The sequence below is a fragment of the Dermacentor andersoni genome, chromosome 2 (assembly GCF_023375885.2).
Source record: "Dermacentor andersoni chromosome 2, qqDerAnde1_hic_scaffold, whole genome shotgun sequence".
Classification (NCBI taxonomy): Eukaryota; Metazoa; Arthropoda; class Arachnida; order Ixodida; family Ixodidae; genus Dermacentor; species Dermacentor andersoni.
The window spans coordinates 84,616,491-84,636,084 of NC_092815.1; the positions used below are offsets into that span (position 1 = coordinate 84,616,491).

At 49.3% G+C, this 19,594-nt stretch overlaps 2 protein-coding genes across 3 annotated transcripts in view; one reads left to right on the forward strand and one right to left on the reverse strand.

Moving 5' to 3' along the window:
* Positions 1-2,252: 2,252 nt before the first annotated feature.
* The window catches only part of krz (beta-arrestin protein kurtz), a 41,898-nt gene continuing 24,556 nt past the window's right edge, over positions 2,253-19,594 (forward strand). Inside the window, exon 1 of one of the 2 annotated variants that reach the window (XM_050188635.3) lies at positions 2,253-2,549. Coding sequence is in view for 1 of the 2 variants with exons in the window: in XM_055076881.2 (XP_054932856.2) it covers positions 3,171-3,229 (59 nt within the window). In the remaining variant the exon portion in view is untranslated. Of the gene's footprint in view, positions 2,550-2,985; positions 3,230-19,594 lie in introns of those variants that run through there. The other variant, XM_055076881.2, reaches the window with a different exon arrangement.
* Positions 12,850-19,594, reverse strand: part of Pyroxd1 (pyridine nucleotide-disulfide oxidoreductase domain 1) — a 41,754-nt gene continuing 35,009 nt past the window's right edge. The window contains exons 11-12 of the mRNA XM_072286457.1: positions 13,507-13,568; positions 12,850-12,992 (exon numbers count right to left, since the gene is read on the reverse strand). Of these exons, the coding sequence (XP_072142558.1) occupies positions 13,545-13,568 (24 nt within the window). The 3' untranslated portion in view covers positions 12,850-12,992; positions 13,507-13,544. The remainder of the gene's footprint in view (positions 12,993-13,506; positions 13,569-19,594) is intronic.

Consider the following 19,594-nt stretch of genomic DNA (forward strand, 5'->3'; position numbering starts at 1 on the left):
TGCTCAACGGAGAAATCCGAGCTTCTTAGCATTACACGGGGCAAGAAAAGCAAGGAAAGCCTTAACATGCGGCTAAAGGGGCAGCTGATACCGGAAAGCCAACAAATCAGGATCCTTGGAATGTGGGTGCAATCGAACCAGTGCTGCACCCACACGTTGAAAGCAGTCAACAACCCAAATAGCACGCATGATCATGCGGGTGTCACAAAAGAGATATGGGATGAAAGAAGGAGACACACTTAAGCTGGTTGGCAACCTGGTGGTCAGCAGGGTCGCATACTCACTCCCGCACTTCAACTGCACCAAACATGAAATACAAGAAGCAGACACCATTTTACGCAAAGCGTACAAAACAGCACTTCACCTGCCGAACAATACATCGACAGAGAAACTAATGGCACTTGGTTTAAGCAACACCTTCGAAGAACTAAAAGAAGCCCAAAGTATCGCACAGCTCATGAGACTCCAGCAGACCAAAACGGGAAGGGAACTGCTAATAAGGCTAGGCTTCGCGTAATCAATCAAAGAAACCCAAAGAACGGAGGGGACTCCTGATGAATATCGGAAAACATACACTGTTAGCCCCCTACCCAAAAACATGGACCCAAACCTCCACACGGCGCGAAGGGACGCAAGGGCGAAATACGTCGAAAAGTACCTGGCCACAAAAAACACAACAGTATACACAGATGCTGCAGTATACGCCAAGCAAAGAGGCACAAACATAGTAAAGACAGCTGCGATAGTAATAAGCCAGGACTACAAAGAGATCAGCAGCGCGTCAATGAAGGAGTGCTCGGTAACTGAAGCAGAGTAAATAGCCGTAGCTCTAGCGGCAGTGGAGGGCTACCGATCCGAAAGGTCTTTAACAATACTCACCGACTCGCAAGCTACGTGTCGGAATTACATGAACGGCAGAATAGGACGCAGAGCGCTTCACATCCTCCGCTCCTGCAGGGCTAACAACAAAGTCAGGCATACAATTTTCTGGGTACCGGGACACGCTGGAATAGAAGGGAACCTAAGGGTGGACAAGGCAGCTCGAGACCACACAAACCGAGCGGCCACAAGCATCGACCCTGAGGAACCCATACCAGTCAACCAAAGCTACTCAGACATTCTGAATTACTATAAGGGGGTCCGAATCAAATACCCTCCACCCCACAACAGCCTAAATCAGCATGAAGGAACCTCTTGGAGGAGGCTGCAAACAGGAACATGCCCAAATCTAAATACACTAAGCAAGATGTTTCCCACCCAGTATAGAGACATTTGCCCCTGGTGCGGCGCCAAGCCCACCTTATATCACATTACACGGGGATGCGTTCAGAATCAACAATTCCTTCAAATAAAAGACCCGAGTGCGGAGCAGTGGGAGAGGGTGCTCTCCAGCAGCGACTCGAAAGTCCAGCATGGACTAGTAAGGCACGCTCACCGAGTAGCCACCCTCAGTGGTGCCCTGGAATAGGGGCGTCGACCCTGCGCAGATGGGGAAGAAGACCGTGAAGACGGCCAACCACATCTGCCACCGCTAATTTCTAACCAATTAGAGCAAATAAAGTTTTTCCTTCTCCTCCTTTTTGCCATCTGATAGGCTTATTGGGTGTTGTCTACGGCGCACACAACGCGCTTGAGCTCACACATTTTTTTTTTTCACAGAAGTCCCGCCATTGTGTACTAAGCTGCAAGCTTTGCTAATTGACGCACCAAAAACAGAACACTGCAACATTCGAGTGCCTCTCGTGCATGCTGCTATTCCTCTAAGTGCTTGCTTCTAGCGAATACAAGTCCACGAATAAAATTTGCGTGCTTATTTGACAATTACGAAATAAAAAAGATACATTATTCAAATAGGACTAGATCACAGTACAATCTTGTTTGATATGTTCGCGCCATGAAAAAGACGAATGTTCGCTGATAAGCCGCGCATTATTCCTTTTGGTGACCGACCACTTGATGGGTTTGTCGAAGTTCATAAGAGTGCTATGTTCACGTTTGCGCAGATTGACAGAAAATTACTGCAGGACACGTATTCTATGTGGCGATAACTTAGTGCCTGTTCGGATGGTCTCTGTTATCTTCATCGATTTCGAATTTTCGAGCGCCCACAACTTATGGCATGATGCGCGCCAAAATTTACAAAGACGGTGAATAAAGATGGCCACGCGACACAACGTGGCCAATCGGCGAAAAGAGCAGCGCGTCGCGCGAGTAGCTGTACTCTCTCAATCCGGGTGTTTTCCGCAGCGCCCTCTTTCCGTCCGAGCGCCTGCGCGAGTCTCCGTCCGCGCTTGATTTTCGCCGCTGGGAGTGTCGGATGCGTTAACGAGACGCCGCCCGAGCCGTAGCGTGTGTTAACGTGTGCGTCGGGCGCGGCTCGCGGGCCCTGTGACCAGCATTGATGCGGACCTCCGCCTGCGGGCATTCACACCCGAGGAGCCGGCAAAGCACGCCTCGCCCCGACTGACAAGCATCCGCCATTGCGCCGAGCCACTTTGCCGCTGCGGCGCCCACCTCGGAAGCCATCCGTCACCACCTGCGGATCTCGGGTACGACAGCTTGCTCTTCACTCTCCAGCACACTCTCCAGTCAGGGCATTGTTGCATGACGGCCTGAAGACAAGCGCGCGATTTGCACGGCGTATCGGTTGCAAGCCGTGTGTGTGTTTGCGCGAGCGCGCGCGCGCGTCATTTTTTTCTTTTTTTTTCTCGGGAACAGAGCAGACCGCAGCCCGGCGGTGCCGGCGGTGGCTTTTGCTACGATTTCCTTTTTTCCCTTTCACTGCGCGCTGACCAAGTAGGCTGGCCCAAGGCCGGCGCTTTAAACGGATGTAACCTTCGACTCCTACTGCAACAACAACGTACCGCGAAACCGGCAATTTATGCCCCTCCTCCTTCGGCGGCTTTCGAGCGTTGCGGGCGAGGAAACGGCTCGGGACCGGAACCATTTGACGGCAGGGCGCGTGCGTCACTGACGACGAGCGAGTATTTTTCAAAGACATCGGGCCGCACGTTAGTGCTTCAGTTGGTCTGGTGTCCCTGCAAGGCCTTCAGTGTGCCTTGCGACACCTTCGGAGGAGAGTGGCGGAAAAGAAGCGATCCAAACGTCCGCTCGCTCCGCTCTGCAGGCCCTACAGAGAAAACGCAGCAGGCCGACGAAGCCCCAGTGCTATGTGTCAAAATGCAGGGGAAATGAATGGACGAGAAGCTTTGTTTGCTTCGCTCGCAAGGTAAACTCTCATCGGTGCGCGCAATTTCCTCTTCCATTTATTTGCGCTAGAGGCTCTTGAGTACGGCTTAGTGACTTGCCCGAGGCGAGGGCACAAAATTTCTGTGAGAAGCAGTGGCATATGGTTAGCGCACGGATGTTATTCTTTTTCGTTATACATAATACATCCTGCATAAGTGTTCATACGTAGAAAGTCTGGTTATCTAAACCTATGCACAGAAACATATTCCGCCGTTGTTGTCTCGGGGCTGAGTAGTGCTTGTAGTACCACAGTCCGGTTCCCGAGATAGACGAAGTCTGCATTGCGGAGAAACAGTTAAAGGTCCCACGAAAAAAAAAAAAAAAAACAGTAGCTTGAACCGTTTGCTTGCAGATTCTGAACAATGTACCTCTTCAGGACCACTTCTATAGCCTTAAGTAAATTAAGTAAATGCAGTCGAGCAATTTTGAGAACTCATGAAAAGTATCGTGATTCCGCATGTAAAGCTCTTTCGACCTGCTTACCTGCAGCCCGCTGCAAAATTGGCGCTATATAAATTAAATCTATATACAATGTGCCGATTTTAGCTGTGAGGGTGCTCGTGGAAATGAGATACTTTGCGCAAGAGCCCGATGGAGACGAAGCAAATGTTTGCTGTTTTCACTGAAAAAAAATTACGATTGTCGCTTCGTGACTGATTGCAAAGGTTTATTGGATTTGCGCGCTCGACAGCTTCACGCCGGAGCGACTATTTGCGATGCTTACTGTGCCTTGACTAAAAGCCTCTCAGCAAGCGATAAAAAAAAAAAAAGAAACTATTCGTCGGCTTTGTAGCAAGCCTTCAGAAGGCCGAGATTCGCTCGCAAAACACGCGCAACAAATTAAAGGAAGTCACTTGTCGTTGACGTCGAAAAACTTATCGTTGGCATCCAAGCGATCTTTTTTTTTTCGTTCTTTGTTTTTTTTTTTTTGTGCGAACTACGCACGGGAAATTGGATGACATTTGTTGAACGCCCATGGAATGCGCATAAACAGCCGTACCTGCAAAACAAGAAATTTCCAGTTCATATTTCGCTTTCTTTCTTTCTTTCTTTCTTTCTTTCTTTCTATCTTTCTTTCTTTCTTTCTTTCTTTCTTCCATTTTTAAAATGTTTTCTCCTACTCATATATACTCGTTTTCCTTTTTGAGCTTGCGAGATTGTTTCACGTTCGGTCGCGCTTTTTGCGCGTCGTCGCGCGCGCGTTGTGTTTCGGATTGGGTTCTGCTGCAGCTCTCCAGTTGCAGACGTCACGGCCAGCCTTGAAACGCAGCCTGCACGTACTACGAACGCGGAATGAAAACACTTGTGGAGTGCCAAGAATCTCGGCATTGCGCACCCCGTCGATGTACGGAGCACATACCGGCACGTTCAGGTGTCGAGGGAGGTCACCAGGTTTGAAAAAGCCCGGGGTACACGGTGTACCACGGACTGATATCAAACAAGCACATTTTTCTCACTAGCGCTCCATTCTACTGGTATGGTTTGGTTTAAATAAATCTTCGTTGTATTCGTTCTGACAACGACCGGCGGCCCGCACGTCGAAAGGCAGGAAAGTGAGAATATGCAAATTCGCTGCGTACGTCTTACATGCAGACATTGTCCGCGTACACGCTTTGTTTTAGGTCTTCTGCCGCATTGTACAGATAAGTATAATCGATTGTCACATTATATACGGCGGTTCCCGCGAGATCGCCGAAGCCATAAGCCGCATTGTCATCGGTTACGCTATATATATATATATATATCCTTTTGCACCCAAATAATAAGTTCCATGTCTAAGACTCGACTTGTCGAGAACGCTGTGTCGCGCTGATGCGCGCATGCCTTTCGTGACCTGAAAGTATGGTGTACTAAACTGTACCGGTCGCGCAACTTCTAAATAAAGGCACTTGAGTATATGACGATTGTTAATTGTTTGGGGGCCCCAGATGACGCGCGTTTTTCTTAAGTGTAACCGTCTCTGTAGAAAAGCCTTCTGGGCGCGTTGGTGGCGCTTCTTCACCTCTCGTGCAAGAATTCAGGTGGCTTGCCGCCTGCATAAGCGAGACGGTGGCAAGGGGATTCCCCCCACACCATTGGCAACCATTCCACTACGTACATTACAATTCAAGAACCGTTGCGTTCGTGGCGAAGTTCTGTCGCGACGCATGTCTTGCGTGGGATGTCGCGTGAGCGTCGCGCGACGTTGTACACCTTGTCGTGCCTCTGTTGTCACAAATGCGCCGTCCACATATGCAGAGAAACGCCAAGTCACTCGAGACCACGGTGGTTTAAACTGAATCACCTTTGAAAACTTTATTTTTCGAGTTAATTTCGCAGCTATATCGTCGGTGTGACATCACGCATTTCAGTGCATACTCTCGTATGCTAGGCTCGGGCAGACGGCGTCAAAATTTATGACGTCACTGAGAGCTGGTGCAAAAACTTCAGCATGGCGTCGCCACCAGCTTCTTCTTTTATAGTGCACAAGGGTAATTTACGAACACAGCGTTTAGTATACAGCGCACCGCATTTTTTTCAGGTTTAATTTTCATGTGACATCCAGGCCTTTTTACTAATGGTTGCCGTTAATGCGAACTGCGTGCCACGTTTGGCTGAGAGCACTCGCCTTGCACCCAACTGCGTGCGCGATGCGAACACGTCGTCACGCTCACGTGTTCCTCCCAAGCACAACCGACGCGTTTACTGTCGCCGTCGCGGATTCTCTAGATCCCGTTACCTATTTCTCTCAGTGAGATGAATTCAATTGCGATTTGATTGATTTGGTTTATTGAGATCAAGCCAACCGGTGTGGCCGTGTACGCGGCACTGCTCGGCGCTCTGCCGCCGATGCGCAGATTTGATACTCGCGGCTGCAGCGGCCATGTTTCGAAGGGGCGGAATGCAGAAACGGTCGTGTACCTATATAGGTGTGCGCAGGTGCACGTTAACGAACCCCCTCTGGTCAAAATTAATGCGGGGTCACCCCACTGTACGCCGTATCTCCAGCCTTTATGTTTCGGATCAATAAATAATATCAATCGGTCAGTCGTTCATTCAGCAGCTTTCAGAAGCTCTGGCAGTTCACGAGATTTGGCCGAAATGCACCTTCGATACAAACATTTTATCGCTGCAGGTAACAGAGTCGTTTCTAAATTTCACCAGTCGTTAAATTGCCGCGGGTTTGCGCGCCTAGCTGTTGGCTGTCGGGTTACCGTAGTACATGCAGAAATTGTTTTATGGAATCACGAGTAGTTTCGCATAACCTGCATAGCCAAATTTTCGCGTAACTTGGATTGAAGAATTCGCTAGGCTCTCAACTCTTGTCGGGAAACGAAAAAGAGCGACCCCTAGAGACCATCAGTGTCTCTGCATAGCGCGCGGTAGCATTGCAATCGATGATGACGACCGGTTCTTGATTTCATTTGCTCATTATATTGAACGAAAATTTCTGCCACCGCTCATTATACGATTATAAATGTGAACAGTGTTGTCAATTAAGACCAACTGGAAGCTTAAAGGGACACTAAAGCGAAATAGTAAATCAGTTTATACTAATAAAACATTATTTGAGAACACTGCAGGCAGCCATTTCAAAATTATAGTTTCATAATTAGATGACAAAATGAAGGTCGAAGTGTCAGTATTTGAATTTCGCGCCGAAACCCCGACGTCGGTATGTCAGTGTGACGTCAGGGATTGCAAAGTATGTTTTTGCATTTGGGCCGCGTTAGCTGAGTAAAGGTTCCCGAAACTTGCCGTATTTAATATTTGCTTCCTTTAGAACGCAATGTAGTCAATCTGTACCGCTATATAATTAGGTAGGCCCTAGAAGATGCCATCAAGATCCATGACGTCACAGCGACCAGGTGCGGAAACTTCAAGGAGGTGTCGCCACCCGTCTTTCGTTCTTGCGCTTTTTCTGGCTTACCAAGCATCTTAACGTGGTAAGAGTGGTCTTTTTGGTGTCGTAGAGAGGTAATTTACTGATCCAGAAGAAATCATTTTTCTCTTTAGTATCCCTTCAAAAATGCTCTTTTTAATGGAGTACTCCGCCTTCTTTAGGCTGTGCTTCTGGACTACTACCAAGTTCCGCTCATGTGGGTTCCTTCGATCCCCTTACCGACGTTCAATATACAAGGCAGGGGAAGTCGATCTAGATGGCGTCTTGGCAAGCCACCGAGTTCTCGCGCCCATAGGCATATAGGGGCTCGCGCCTAGTGGATTCAGAGGGAACACCCTGGGAGCCAGGCACCGCCCACACTCCGGAACTGTTTCGTGTCTCTCTCTCTCTCTCTCCTTTTTTTCTTTTTGTTTTGTGACGAGGGATCTTAATGAAGACAGAACGCCAAAGAGAGAGAGACAGAGAGAGAGAGAGAGCTCGTGTACTAACTCGCCTTTGCGATGCCTCTTGCAGAAGCTGTATTTCTTTGGGACGCTAACACCCATAAGTAGGCTCAATCTTGGTGGGGAAAAAAGTGTAGCTTTAAATCCCGTTGCCGAAACAATTAAACCGACAGACAAATAGAACACCGCTGTCGTGCGCTGAATCGACTGTATACGGTTAAAGCTTCAATTACTACGAAATGCGTAACTTCTCTTTCAGAGTGCTTCACTTGTGCACAGCATCACAGGGTGTTGATAAATGTTCGCGCTGAAAAGCTTGGTGTAACTGGAATGGCGGGACACATTAGAGCGCTAACTGAACAGTACAAGGAATGTAATACTATTAACTGAACGAAATCCCACCTTGTATGTGATATTGCGTTGCTTGTCCCGTCGACTTAGTTCTCTTAACGTGTTGCCATGCTGTCCACGCTGTATACTGCTGTCCCTGGCCACATTTCGGTGCCACCACTAATACTTTAGCGACGCGTACGCCAGCTTTAAATGTAGAACTGGAGATATATATGCAAACCTTTAGTTCACTCCTGTACACGTACGGGTCTCGGCAATTTGTAGCAACAGGTGTGGTTTAACATATCGAGTCGCCGAACGCGCTCCCGCTACCGAGCTGCGCGCATGGTGAGAGCGGGTACAGTACAGTGCTGTAACGTTTTCAGGAAATGTCGAGTTAACGCTGACGGATCTTTGGGGCACTCCATATTTAATGGTAATGCCCCGGAGCACTCTCTGCTCTACGCTTTGTTTAAACATCCCGCCTTTCCTTCCCTGCGCCTGGCAGAGCTAGACCGCTCCATGCACCGCAGAATATGCGCCCTACACTATGTCCACTGCTGGTGGCCCTCATCAAATACATCAATACTTTCAAACAAGCGCACTCACCACGTGAGACCGGTGACCCAGGCGGACTTTGGCAGCGAGGACTTGTGGACTAACCGCCGTATCCATAAATGTATATTAAATTGAAGCCCATGCTTGACTTTATCTAAATGCACGGTGTAAGAATACTCTTACACCGTGTCTAAATGACGTTTGTCGTGAGCGCGCCGTAGAAAACGCAGTAAGCGCCTGGGCACGTTCACGCCAGGCGCCATTTAGATCCAGTCAAGCATGGGATTCAAGTTAAGGTGCATTATTGAATACGGGGCTAAGAATTGTAGTTTCTTTCTATCTCTCGCTCTCTCTGAGGCATGACATGCAGACAACGGTTTGTAGCTATGGATTCAGTGAAGATCACTGCTAGGTTTGTACGAGTGAGCTCAATGTTACCAGAGTCCTCTGGTGTTACTTTGTGAAGTAGGTGTCACATTGGCGCTAAAGCACGGTCTTCAGCGCCACAAATCAAGGGAGGGCGGGGGGAGGGGGGGCCTAGACAGAAGAGTGATCAAGCGCTAATGTAACATGTCGATATGACATGTTATGTTCTGTTTATTTTGTTTATACTTTACCTGTTTTCCAATAAAGCGTAGAGTTGCGAGGCAGCGCCGCTCTTGTGATCCGCGCGCACGAGATCGGTACGAGGGCGAGAGCATCGCTGTCGGACAGCGACCCGTCGAAGCAGACACCTCGCAGTCCATCCTCACAGTCCATCCTCACGTCTCGGCTGCCTTCGGCGATGTCGCGAACGTCATTCTAGCTGAGGGGTTCTAGCGATGTCAATGCAGCGCGTTCATCGGCCCGGTTTATTGAGAACTCGGGAAGAGGGGAAAGAGGGAGGGGCTGGAGGGGGAAGGGGCTCCGACCAACTGAACGCCGCCGCGCCATCTGGTCTTCAGACTGCGACTGTCCCGAGCCTCGTAAAAGGCGATAGCCATCTCCGCGGGATCCAGGGCGATATCGGAGAGAAATGAGCCGCCAGCGGAAGAAAAAGGGTGTCAAGGCATCGTGGCTCATACGAGGCGTCCAGGTTGCGCGAGAGCATTTCACGATGTGCCCTCTGATGGTGTCGGCCGCACGTCTTTCTCTCCGGGAGAGTGCATCGATCCGGTGGAGCGCGTCGTTGTTATCTTAGGAGCCCCGCGTCGGGAAGAGGGCGGGGGAAAAAACATAGAGGACGAGCTGGCTGTCTCTCTCTCTCGGTTCGTCACGTTTCTCGTTGGCAGGGCAGCGGTGGGAACAGTCGCGGGAAAAGTATAAATCGGGAACGGCGGGACCGCTCTGCGATCTTGATGACCGGCACGCAGACGCGCTGTATATAAGCGGCAGAGATAATTCAGTCTGCAGAACGGTTGTGTGGGCTGATTGAGACGTTGTGTGCCGTGTGGTCTATATTTCCCATCATTCGTTTACTGCCCTGGCATTTCGCACGGAAGACAATGAGTAATACGGGGACTTGTCTGTCCTTTCCATTCTTTTGTGCTAAATGACAGTGCAGTGAATTGAACGAGGTCGTCGTATCTAAGTTGAAGCCGGATAGAAGGTTATTTCTCGTAGGAATAATTGAGCGTCTTCTTTGTATCCACGTTTTTTCTTCTTCTTTTACTTCACCTCGCTAAACGTCAGTACCGATGGCATAAAGCCAACAGAAAATAAGCCATGAAAAGCTTGGGAGAAATTTGTCATCTCAATAAAAAAGAATAATAATGATATTTTTTTTTTTAAATTGAAGTATAGAAATAGTAAGGGAAAATACAAATGAAAGTAGGTCGAAAGACAACTTGGCGCAATTGAGGTCCTAACGCACATCTCCCGCGTTCGGTTACCTGCGCTTTCAGTGGCTTCATTATCTGTTGGTTTCATGTGTTTGTATAGCCACAACAGAAACTTAAAAGGAAGCAAAGGGGGAATGCGAGGCACCCGTAGTGGGTACGAGGCACCCGTAGTGGGTACGAGCCACGTTCTGAAGGCGCATCGTCATCGTCATCAACGACGAGCGCGTGTGCACGTGAGCTGCTTCCGCGTGACCCTAGCTGTGGAACGAACGGTCTACCAGCGCGCTTTGGCAGCAGAAGCTCCACCGAAATATCCCTTCCCGAGACCGCCAGCTTCCGAAGCTCGAAACCGGAGTCGGTGACCTAAAACAAGGGAACTGCGAGTCATGCCAGACCCGGCAGCCTCTTCTCAGGGCGTGTGTTGTCGCCGTAGCACCCAAGCGGACTTCCCGCCGGTGTCTACCAAGACGTCAGAAACGCAGTCCATCGACGAGCCGGGAGTTCCGTCGCGCAACATATGTCGCGCCTTCGATCCCCCATCCGTCCTCCCTATGTGGTGATGCATAAGAGGACATAGAGACCATGCGGTGCTCCGCGTCCTACGAGGACCCCTTCAGTATGGAAGCCATGGCAGGCTCCTTCAAGCATGAATTCTTCCCTCAGGTTGCGGCCCCGTAGTATACGGTTCGCCATGGCCTCTGTATTCCCTGATGGTCGACGGCGGGGTGCCCATCGACATGATGCCCTCACCCACGGTATATTTTGCGACTGTACCGGCAGATGCAGCTTCGCGAAATAAGGCGCTATGGCGTGCACTTCAGTGGGTGCCACCCACGTCGCAAGAATTTTTTCCCCCTGCTTTTTAGTAGTTTTACCACTTGCTCGCTATATTGTTTCTAACACGACGTCATCAACTGTCTCTGTCTGTTGCGTCCTTAACGGCGATTGCGTGGCTGATTCCTGTTGAACGTGCCGAGGCCGCTTTCCACACAGCTGCCCTGCTAGAACCGTACTGCAACCCTTATGCCATGGAGGCGCACAACCCTTATGCCGGCAGCGGGAGACATAACGGCGCCCTTGCGATTCGCTGCAAAGCCGATTGTGCGGAGCGTGATTACGCGACCACTTGATTTTATGTGTCGTGTTGCAGCCAAGCGGCCAAACCAACACTTCCTGGAACTAGTCTAGCATCATGTGTTGTGTCACAGAGCCAATTGGGCGGGCAGAGCGCGACGGTGCGTCTACTTGGCTTCGTCGTTTTTGCTGCCAAAAGCACTGCGCGTCTGTCTTTTCGCGTTCGCAGTTTAAAGCGCTTTGAGTGCGTTCTTTTTCTCCTTCCAACTAAACGTTTAGCGGTGCTTTCCTTTGCCTTTCTTTTGGTCAGTTCTCGCCGTATTGCAACATAAAATTTTCGAGAATCGCATTCCTTACATGGGCTCATGGAGCGCAGCAAAAGCCGTTCTACTTATATTTCTGCGCAGCCGTTTACTGATGAGTTCGTCAGTGATGCAAAGACGATCGATCCGGTGAAGCAAGCGAATTTCCAATCCAGCCAACCCCACCAAACGTCGAAAAATATCTATTACAAATATTAAAAGAAAATTTACCATTTTATGATAAGAGTAATTTTGACTTTCGTGTTTTCTCGTTTAATTGAGGTTATTCTGTTAGCAGCAAGCAATATGTTGTGCTTAGTTTTGAGTGCCTTAGCCTACAAGCCATGAAATCGACAATCGAATTCGGAATCACCGGCGTCTAATGAACCAATCTTCTTTGCACATTAGTTCAGAGAAAGCGATAACCGCAGTCATTTCTTCTAGCTTACGAACTTCACGCGTTACCACAAATCGAGCCTAGTTTGGTGCTAAGGTGCTAGGTTAGTCTTCCTCCATGGTTAGAGCCGTCACTTCGATGCGTGCCTCCATGCTTTTGACGCAAAGGTCTTGTGGCAGCTCCTGGGGCCCCCGCTAAATCAGTGACCCCCGACGCAAAACTCAAACGCAGCTTGCGTCTCGCGCGTGCGCAGTGGCTTCCTCGACGCTATTTCTTTGGGGCCCCAAAACGTTTGGGGCCCCTAGTGTTGTCGAACAAGGCGGCCCCCATGGCTCCCGCTTCATTCTGGATTCTTGTGATGGCTACGCTCTCACTCTCGTTCATCGCCAGTAGCTATTGAAATGAGCTTTCGCTTCCGCTAAACTCGCCTGAAACGTTACTTATGAGCGCATAGCACATACAATTTCTGAGGTTGTTCGGCGATTCCAGCGCCCGTAGGCCTAACGAGACGCGTCGGCATAGCAACAGCTAATAGATTGTCTTGTCTTGGATACGTTTGGCACGGGGAACGAGGCGGCACCCTGTTTTATAATAATTGTCTTCCTTACGTTTCCGTGCGTAAAAAGTCTTGAAAGTACGCGCACAGTAACGTCCCAATAAGGTGCTTTACGTTTAACGTATGTAAGGCGACATACGCAATTCTAACTGTAGGACGTGACTCAAGCGAAACGTAGCTCTGCCTTTTTCTTTTATTTTAGCCTGTGCGTGAATATAGTTTTCGTGGCAACTTTCTTCTGTGTTGCATTGGCACGGTATCCTTGAAGGAAACTTCAGAGGCCTTGAACAGGACAAGTCCCTTTGTCGAAACGTCGGCTCCAGTCTGAGACACGCCTTGTTCGGCCACCGTTGATCTTTATCTTCCTGTGTATCTCGTTCCTTGTGCGGAAGTAAACGAACATATATGAGCTGGCTGACGAGGACACCAAAACGCGTCGATCAAAGCCACTCTCGCATACAGATGAGCGTGATCGCTAGCAGAAAATAGGGGAATGATCGAAAGTCCGATTTCGCAACAGGCATTGGAGAGGTAAAATTCTCGGAGCGGAGCAAAGGTTGTTGCTCTAAACGAAAGCGATAGCGAACATTTGTTGACATTTCAGCCATCAAAGAACGGCACAGTGAACCGTGTGTGTGTGTGTGTGTGTGTGTGTGTGTGTGTGTGTGTGTGTGTGTGTGTGTGTGTGTGTGTGTGTGTGTGTGTGTGTGTGTGTGTGTGTGTGTGTGTGTGTGTGTGTGTGTGTGTGTGTGTGTGTGTGTGTGTGTGTGTGTGTGTGTGTGTGTGTGTGTGTGGAGAGAGAGAGATTGTGAAGAGGAAGAGGCGCTATTTTGTGGAACCGTGCATGCAATGAACACACTGAAACCGTGTATAGGACGAAACCATTGTGCTTACTTTTCATTCGCCTCTCAGCTCTTTCCTTTCTTTTTCTGTCACAAATATGCTTCCTCAGCAGCCTGCGAGAATGAAAGGAAAAGAAAATCAGGCTAAGCACGCAGAAGCCGGTGGGGAAGCGCAGCGTATCGTCGTCATCTGCGCATGGTCATCAGAGGTGACAGCTTAAGAGGACTATCAAGTTAACCTGACTTAGCAAATTAAGGTACGCTTCTGGAATAACAAAAGGGTTCGCCTTTGTTGCGGCTTGGTTAAAGCTAAGAAAGACTCGAAACCTCGAGGCGATCGTGGCGAAGCAGCCGCGAAGTTCTTTCGCCAGCCCTTCGTGACGTCGCTGATTTTTTGTTTTTAGAATCTTGTCGAGAGTAGTGTGTTGCATTGAAAAAGACTTGGGCTGTCAAGACTTGTCGACTTTTTTTTTTCTGCTCGTAACTACATGTCCGAGAAAATGCGTTGAAATATGTGACATGACACTGAAGGTATAGCTACGGTGTTGAGATTTAGCTGCGAAACTAAAAATTATAATGAAAGAAAAAGGCTCTTTTGCTACGCCTGGTCGAAATCGCTCAGCTGTATACCAGGAGTCGCTATAGCATTCGTTATAGCCGCCATAGCTTCAAAGTCGATTTACGGCCTTATAATTTAATATAATGCCGCCTATATCAACTCTTGGCGACACTTAACTGCTATATAGTATAGGATACAAGTTAAAGAAACGGCAGTTGGCAACTAAGGCACACAACTATGGCGCGGGGTTGTGTTAGTCCGCCAGCCAATCACCGAAGCAAACAAAATCGTCATGCGACATTTTCAAGATGGCGACGTACTTGATACCTCCGTAGCGTCTGGTGTTGAAGTGTTTTCATCGGCAGAAGCGATGAGCTGTGCAACAGACCTGAGAAAGTGTATGCAGTCTGAGCATTTCATTCTTCAAAATTCCGCAGTACAGTTCATCGCTGAGACCGTTTTACTTATTAAACTTCACTGCCAACTGAAATGCAACTTGGCAATAAGTAGTTGCAGTGAAGCAAGCGTTTTATTCCAGTTCAATAAAGAATTAGGTGTTCACCATTCCACTATAATATACGAGTGAAAACGTATAAAATTACGCGCTAATAATTTTATTTTCGTGGTTACCGCCTTATTTAGGTAAAAGGGAAAGTTTCGAAGTACGAACTATTTGCAGCCTCGCGGAGGAACAGTGGCTGGCGGTAATGAGGGCGCTTTTTACCTTGTAGTGTCGGCCCAGCATGTAACCTCTGATACTAGGCGTATACTTACCAGGAATGTTTGGTTCCCGGTAGCATTTAATCGAATGAGGCTTTCGCCCTTCCACTGTAATAGACGAGCGAAAACGAGCGCGGGCGGGGCTTCACTGCATACTTAAGGCTGAACGTATAAAGGCTAAACCCCATGAGCGCGATTTCGTGCGCGACGGCTTCGAGCGACGGATCGGGCCGTCGCGTGAACAGATCGCTCGATCTTGTCGCGCGATCGCTTGGCATATGCGCTCGGTTCTGCAAATCTAGAATTCGTCGCTCGTCGCCGGGAAGTGCTATGGGCGACTAGCCAATAGCGCGAAGCCTGAACTGGATGTACATAACTCAAGTACTTCCGATAACGAGCAAACGATTGATTTTTTATACGTGCAAGGATAAGAACCTACTGCAAGACTCAAAAATATTTTATGCTGCTTTTTGCAGTAAAACACATCAACTTAAGTTAATAAAGCACGCGTCACGCTAGTTTCGGCGCCTATATTGCTGCCCTCATACCGGCAACACTGGGGAGACGTCGCTCGAAGTCATCGCTCGCATGGGGTACAACTTGTAGGCAACGAGCGAACGCGACAGCCATCTCCATCGCGTCGCTTGTCGCGTGCAAGATCGCGCGTCCTATCTTGGAGGTATACCCTGCGGTGGGTTCGAAGGCTAGCCGACCTGAGCAGAGTGTACTAGAACTCTAACCTTAGAAAGCTTGCGGCTTCGTGTGCGCCGTGTTCGCGCCCGCCTAGTTCGCGTTGAAGCGAGAAGCAGCGCGAAGGGGAATTCGCTCGCCGCTGCTGGACGCTCTTCGCCACCCCAGCATCACGGCCTCTCGATCATCGAGCGGTCGTGCCAGCATTGTGACATCGAGTGTATACGGTCATCGAGCGAGATGTGGTCATGTTTGCATGTGCGGCGCGTGACATCGTGCTCCTCAACTTAGTAAGTAAGCGAGCGTTTACGGCACTTTATACAGACAATAAGACTACTAATCTTGCTACGTATAGTTGTCTAATGATTTGCTATCGCAATCAGTGCTTCGGCTTTCGTGCGAAACTGCGACTTTTTTCTCTGAGTAAATCCAGATATAATCTTCAAAGAATGTTTTACCATGGTTTCAAGTGATTCAGTGTCGCTCTTAAAGGGCAACTCCGGCGATTTTGCGATGTTCACTGATATTAATGGAATTTTGAATATATATTCTCTTTTGCACTATGTGCCAAACTGTATGGCTGTAAGTCATTTAGCTTTCCTGAAAATGAATTGTAAAGGTTGGTTGCGTTGCCGACTCATGACTTTCTACTGGCCACTCTGTGTTCGTGTCGTCAGAGACTACACCGCCACTGTCGCTGAAATCGTCGCTTAAATCGCCGCTGTCTAGTTCGGAAACTCTGTAAAAGCTCCCTGTGTCGTCAGGAGACATCATCAGCTTCGCTTCTTTGGCGTTAGCGCCACGTGTACTGCGTGTTTAGCACGCGTTCTGTGTATCTATATTTGGTAGTGTAGGATCTGACGTCATTTACTGATGGTGACGTCACACGAAGCAGCTACCCGTTTCGGTTTCGGCATCTCATTTATTGGTTATTTAAAATTATTGATGAATTTCTAAGCAAATTGAACCACCCTACCGGTGACAAGACTGTCGAACCATATTAGGATATTGTGATTTTCAAATGGCATATGCCATTTGAAGATGACAATATCCTAATGTGGTTAAAAAAACAGCGGAGTTGCCCTTTAAGTGTTCTTGAAGATGACAAGCGCGAGCCGTGTTTTGGAAGTTGTCAGGGCCGCGGTTCGTGTGACGGACGCAGATGCGCGCGAAAGACGGACTGCGAGTAGCTCTGACAGTTACGTGCGGTTTATGGAACGACGCCGCCTGCTCTGACGACAGCTGTTGTTGTAAGCCCGGCTTTTACGTGATGTGTATGTGTGCCTGCGTCACTTTAGCATTCGCGCGCCGCTTTTCTTTTTTCTTTTTTGAACTTCCCGGTGGTGGCGGGCACAGTGGGCCTGTGTGTGGCAACCCCTTCGGCAATGCGGCGGTGGTGTTGACTGCTCGATCGACGCACGGCGCGGGGACAGATATGGCGTCGGAAAATGCGAGACCCCCCCGCCTCCCCCCCGTGTGTGTGTATTTGCGCGTGAGCGCGTGTATTCGTACCGGCACTGCGGTGCCGTATAGGACAGGAGGTCCTTTGTCGGCGAGCGTTCGTACACGCGCGCTATATGTGGCAAACGGCGCGCTCGTCGCTTTGTTGTTTGCAGACAATGGCGTAAACTTGCTATGAGGGATGGACCGCGAATCGGAGGGCAGGTAGGAGGTGACCGAAATGAATAGAGAAAAATCGAAACGCACGCAGAAAGGAAATGTCGGTGCTATAGACTGCTCCCTTTTTCCGTGCCCTTTTCGTCTGCTTCCTCACTGGCGCATTTTCTTTTTCTCTCTCTTTCTTTTAATACTTTCGCGCTGATTTTCGTGGCAAATGCAAGAGTGGCTGCCAGGTTTTCTTTCCTTCGTCTTACACTCGCTGTTCACGTGATTGCAGGTCTGCTGATTCTCCTTCATAGTCTGCTCGCTGGGACTGTTGGCTTTTCACTGGATAAGCCAGCGGGCAGAGGAGGGAGAGCGGGAATAAATGCAGCGAGGAGTGTCGAAGGAATAACACCCTCGCAGGAAACCCAGAATGAAAAGAAAAAAAGAATCAATGAAGCGCTTTCCGAAACCGTGATCTAAACAACTGCAGTGAACCTCGATCTTGCTGAATGACAAGTGCGGCACATAGTGCCGAGTGGGAACATCCGGCGTCTTTTATGCAGCAGTGGAAGAAGGTTGGCAGCGTGAAAAGAGCGCGGGGGTGGTGCAGGCAATGGAAAACGCTGGGAGGTGGCTCCTAGCTGCTGTGCGGTAATCATAGGAAGCGAGAGTGCCTCGAATGCAACTCTGTAAACGCATAAAAGGTTCGGCCGTGGCTCAGCAAGTAGTGAGGGAGGAACTGCGAAGAATGCCGACGGCGGTCGAAGCCAGCAAAGGCCGCGGATTCGATATTTCCCGCGGACACCGCTGCGCGAAAAGTGGCGGTAATTGAGTGAAGAATTTACGAGTGCGGGGGCATTGCGAACGTTGTGCTCTCCTTCTGGTCTGACTGCGAGACGGTTTTTTTTTTTTTTTTGCGAGATAGAGTTGAGAGGCTACGCTGGATGGAACATGTGATGTTAACTTGCCATTTGACGTTACATGACACTGGTCTTTCGGCGCGTCAAGCTGTCCGCGAGCCGTCTGCAGCGCGCAGCTATACCGCACTGAGCTTTCGAAATTGCGTGCATGTGCCGTTCGCTTGTCATGCATACACACATTTGTCGGTGCGCGTTAAAATTGGTAGGAGCGAGAGTGCCGACCCGGCGGTTGTTATATATATATATATATATATATATATATATATATATATATATATATATATATATATATATATATATATATATATATATATATATATATATATATATATATATATATAATATGACAAATCAGAGGGGGCCGTCACGTATACGGATTAAGCCTCACAACGTGCACTCTGTATAGCAGAGGGCGGTCGCGTATACGACGCTGGCTCGACTACTGGTTCAATTTCCTTTGTAACGTCCGGTGACTTGACGCAACAACCGTCGTAGCGGGATATTCAGAGACCGACACGGCGCAGCGGAGCGCAGCGGAGCGCAGTAGCGCGAGGGAACCTGGGGAACAAACGCCTCTGTGGCGACGGCCTTCTGGGGAGCCTGGGACACTGGGAGCCGTGCACGAGCGGTCTGACGAGTTGTATTCAACGTTTTTAGAAAGGAATCTAAAAACGTTGAGTTGTATGGGCGCGCGCTGTGCCATCGCAAACGTACGTAGTGGATCTGTATCCTAGAGCAGCGAGAAGTATTGAGAGGCAGACAAGATTCGCGTCCTTGGAGAATATAAAAGGGTGAGCAGCCAGTGGTGGACCAGTTGTAGGTGAAAGTAGCATACGGCAAAGTAACGTCCCAATCGCGGTCGTTGGCAGAAACAAGCATATCGGAGAGAGTTCGGTTCAAGCGCTCTGTGAGCCCATTCGTTTGCGGGTGATAAGCGGTTGTGAGCTTAATTGCGGCGGGTAAAGCATTAACTAAGGATGTCCTCGACAACGCCAGACAAAAATACTAGCTGCGGCTTAGCTGAGCTAACCCTGGATATACGAGGTGAAAGCTTGGTTTGGCCTGCTTAAATCTTGGCTTCATTTCGTTAACCTTTTATTTAGCTGTAATTATTATACTTAGGTATACAATCATCGTTAGGCCAGGTTGTGCCTCGGTCGGTGGCTTGACATGACTCTGATTAGGCTTGGGTAGACACGCATCGTTCGACGGTGCGACGCCTGTTGTGACGCAGGGAAAGTGCAAGTGCTATACATGCAAGGAGACGCCACGAACATGCGCAGCGTTGAAGCACAAACAGACAGGGCGCGAACGCGGTCGCTGCATTGATCTCGACGGTGCGACGCCTGTTGCATTGCGGACCCTCTCCAATGAAGCAGCTTGCCGGGCCATAGCCAGAAAAATATAGGAGGCTATGGCCGGGCGATATCCGCGGGATGGTCAGACGCCGCTCGCGGACGAAGGCTCAAAGCCTCCCGCAGCCGCGCAACGCTCACGGAATACGGTCCGGCATCGCTCTCAACCATGGTCAAGCTCGCACTGGCTAGGCGAGGGCGGCGCTCCGCTAGGCGCGCGGCGAGTCACGTGGTCAGGCGGCGACCCACCGCAGGTTAAGTCCCTCAGGACCTTAACCTGCGGAGAGTGCA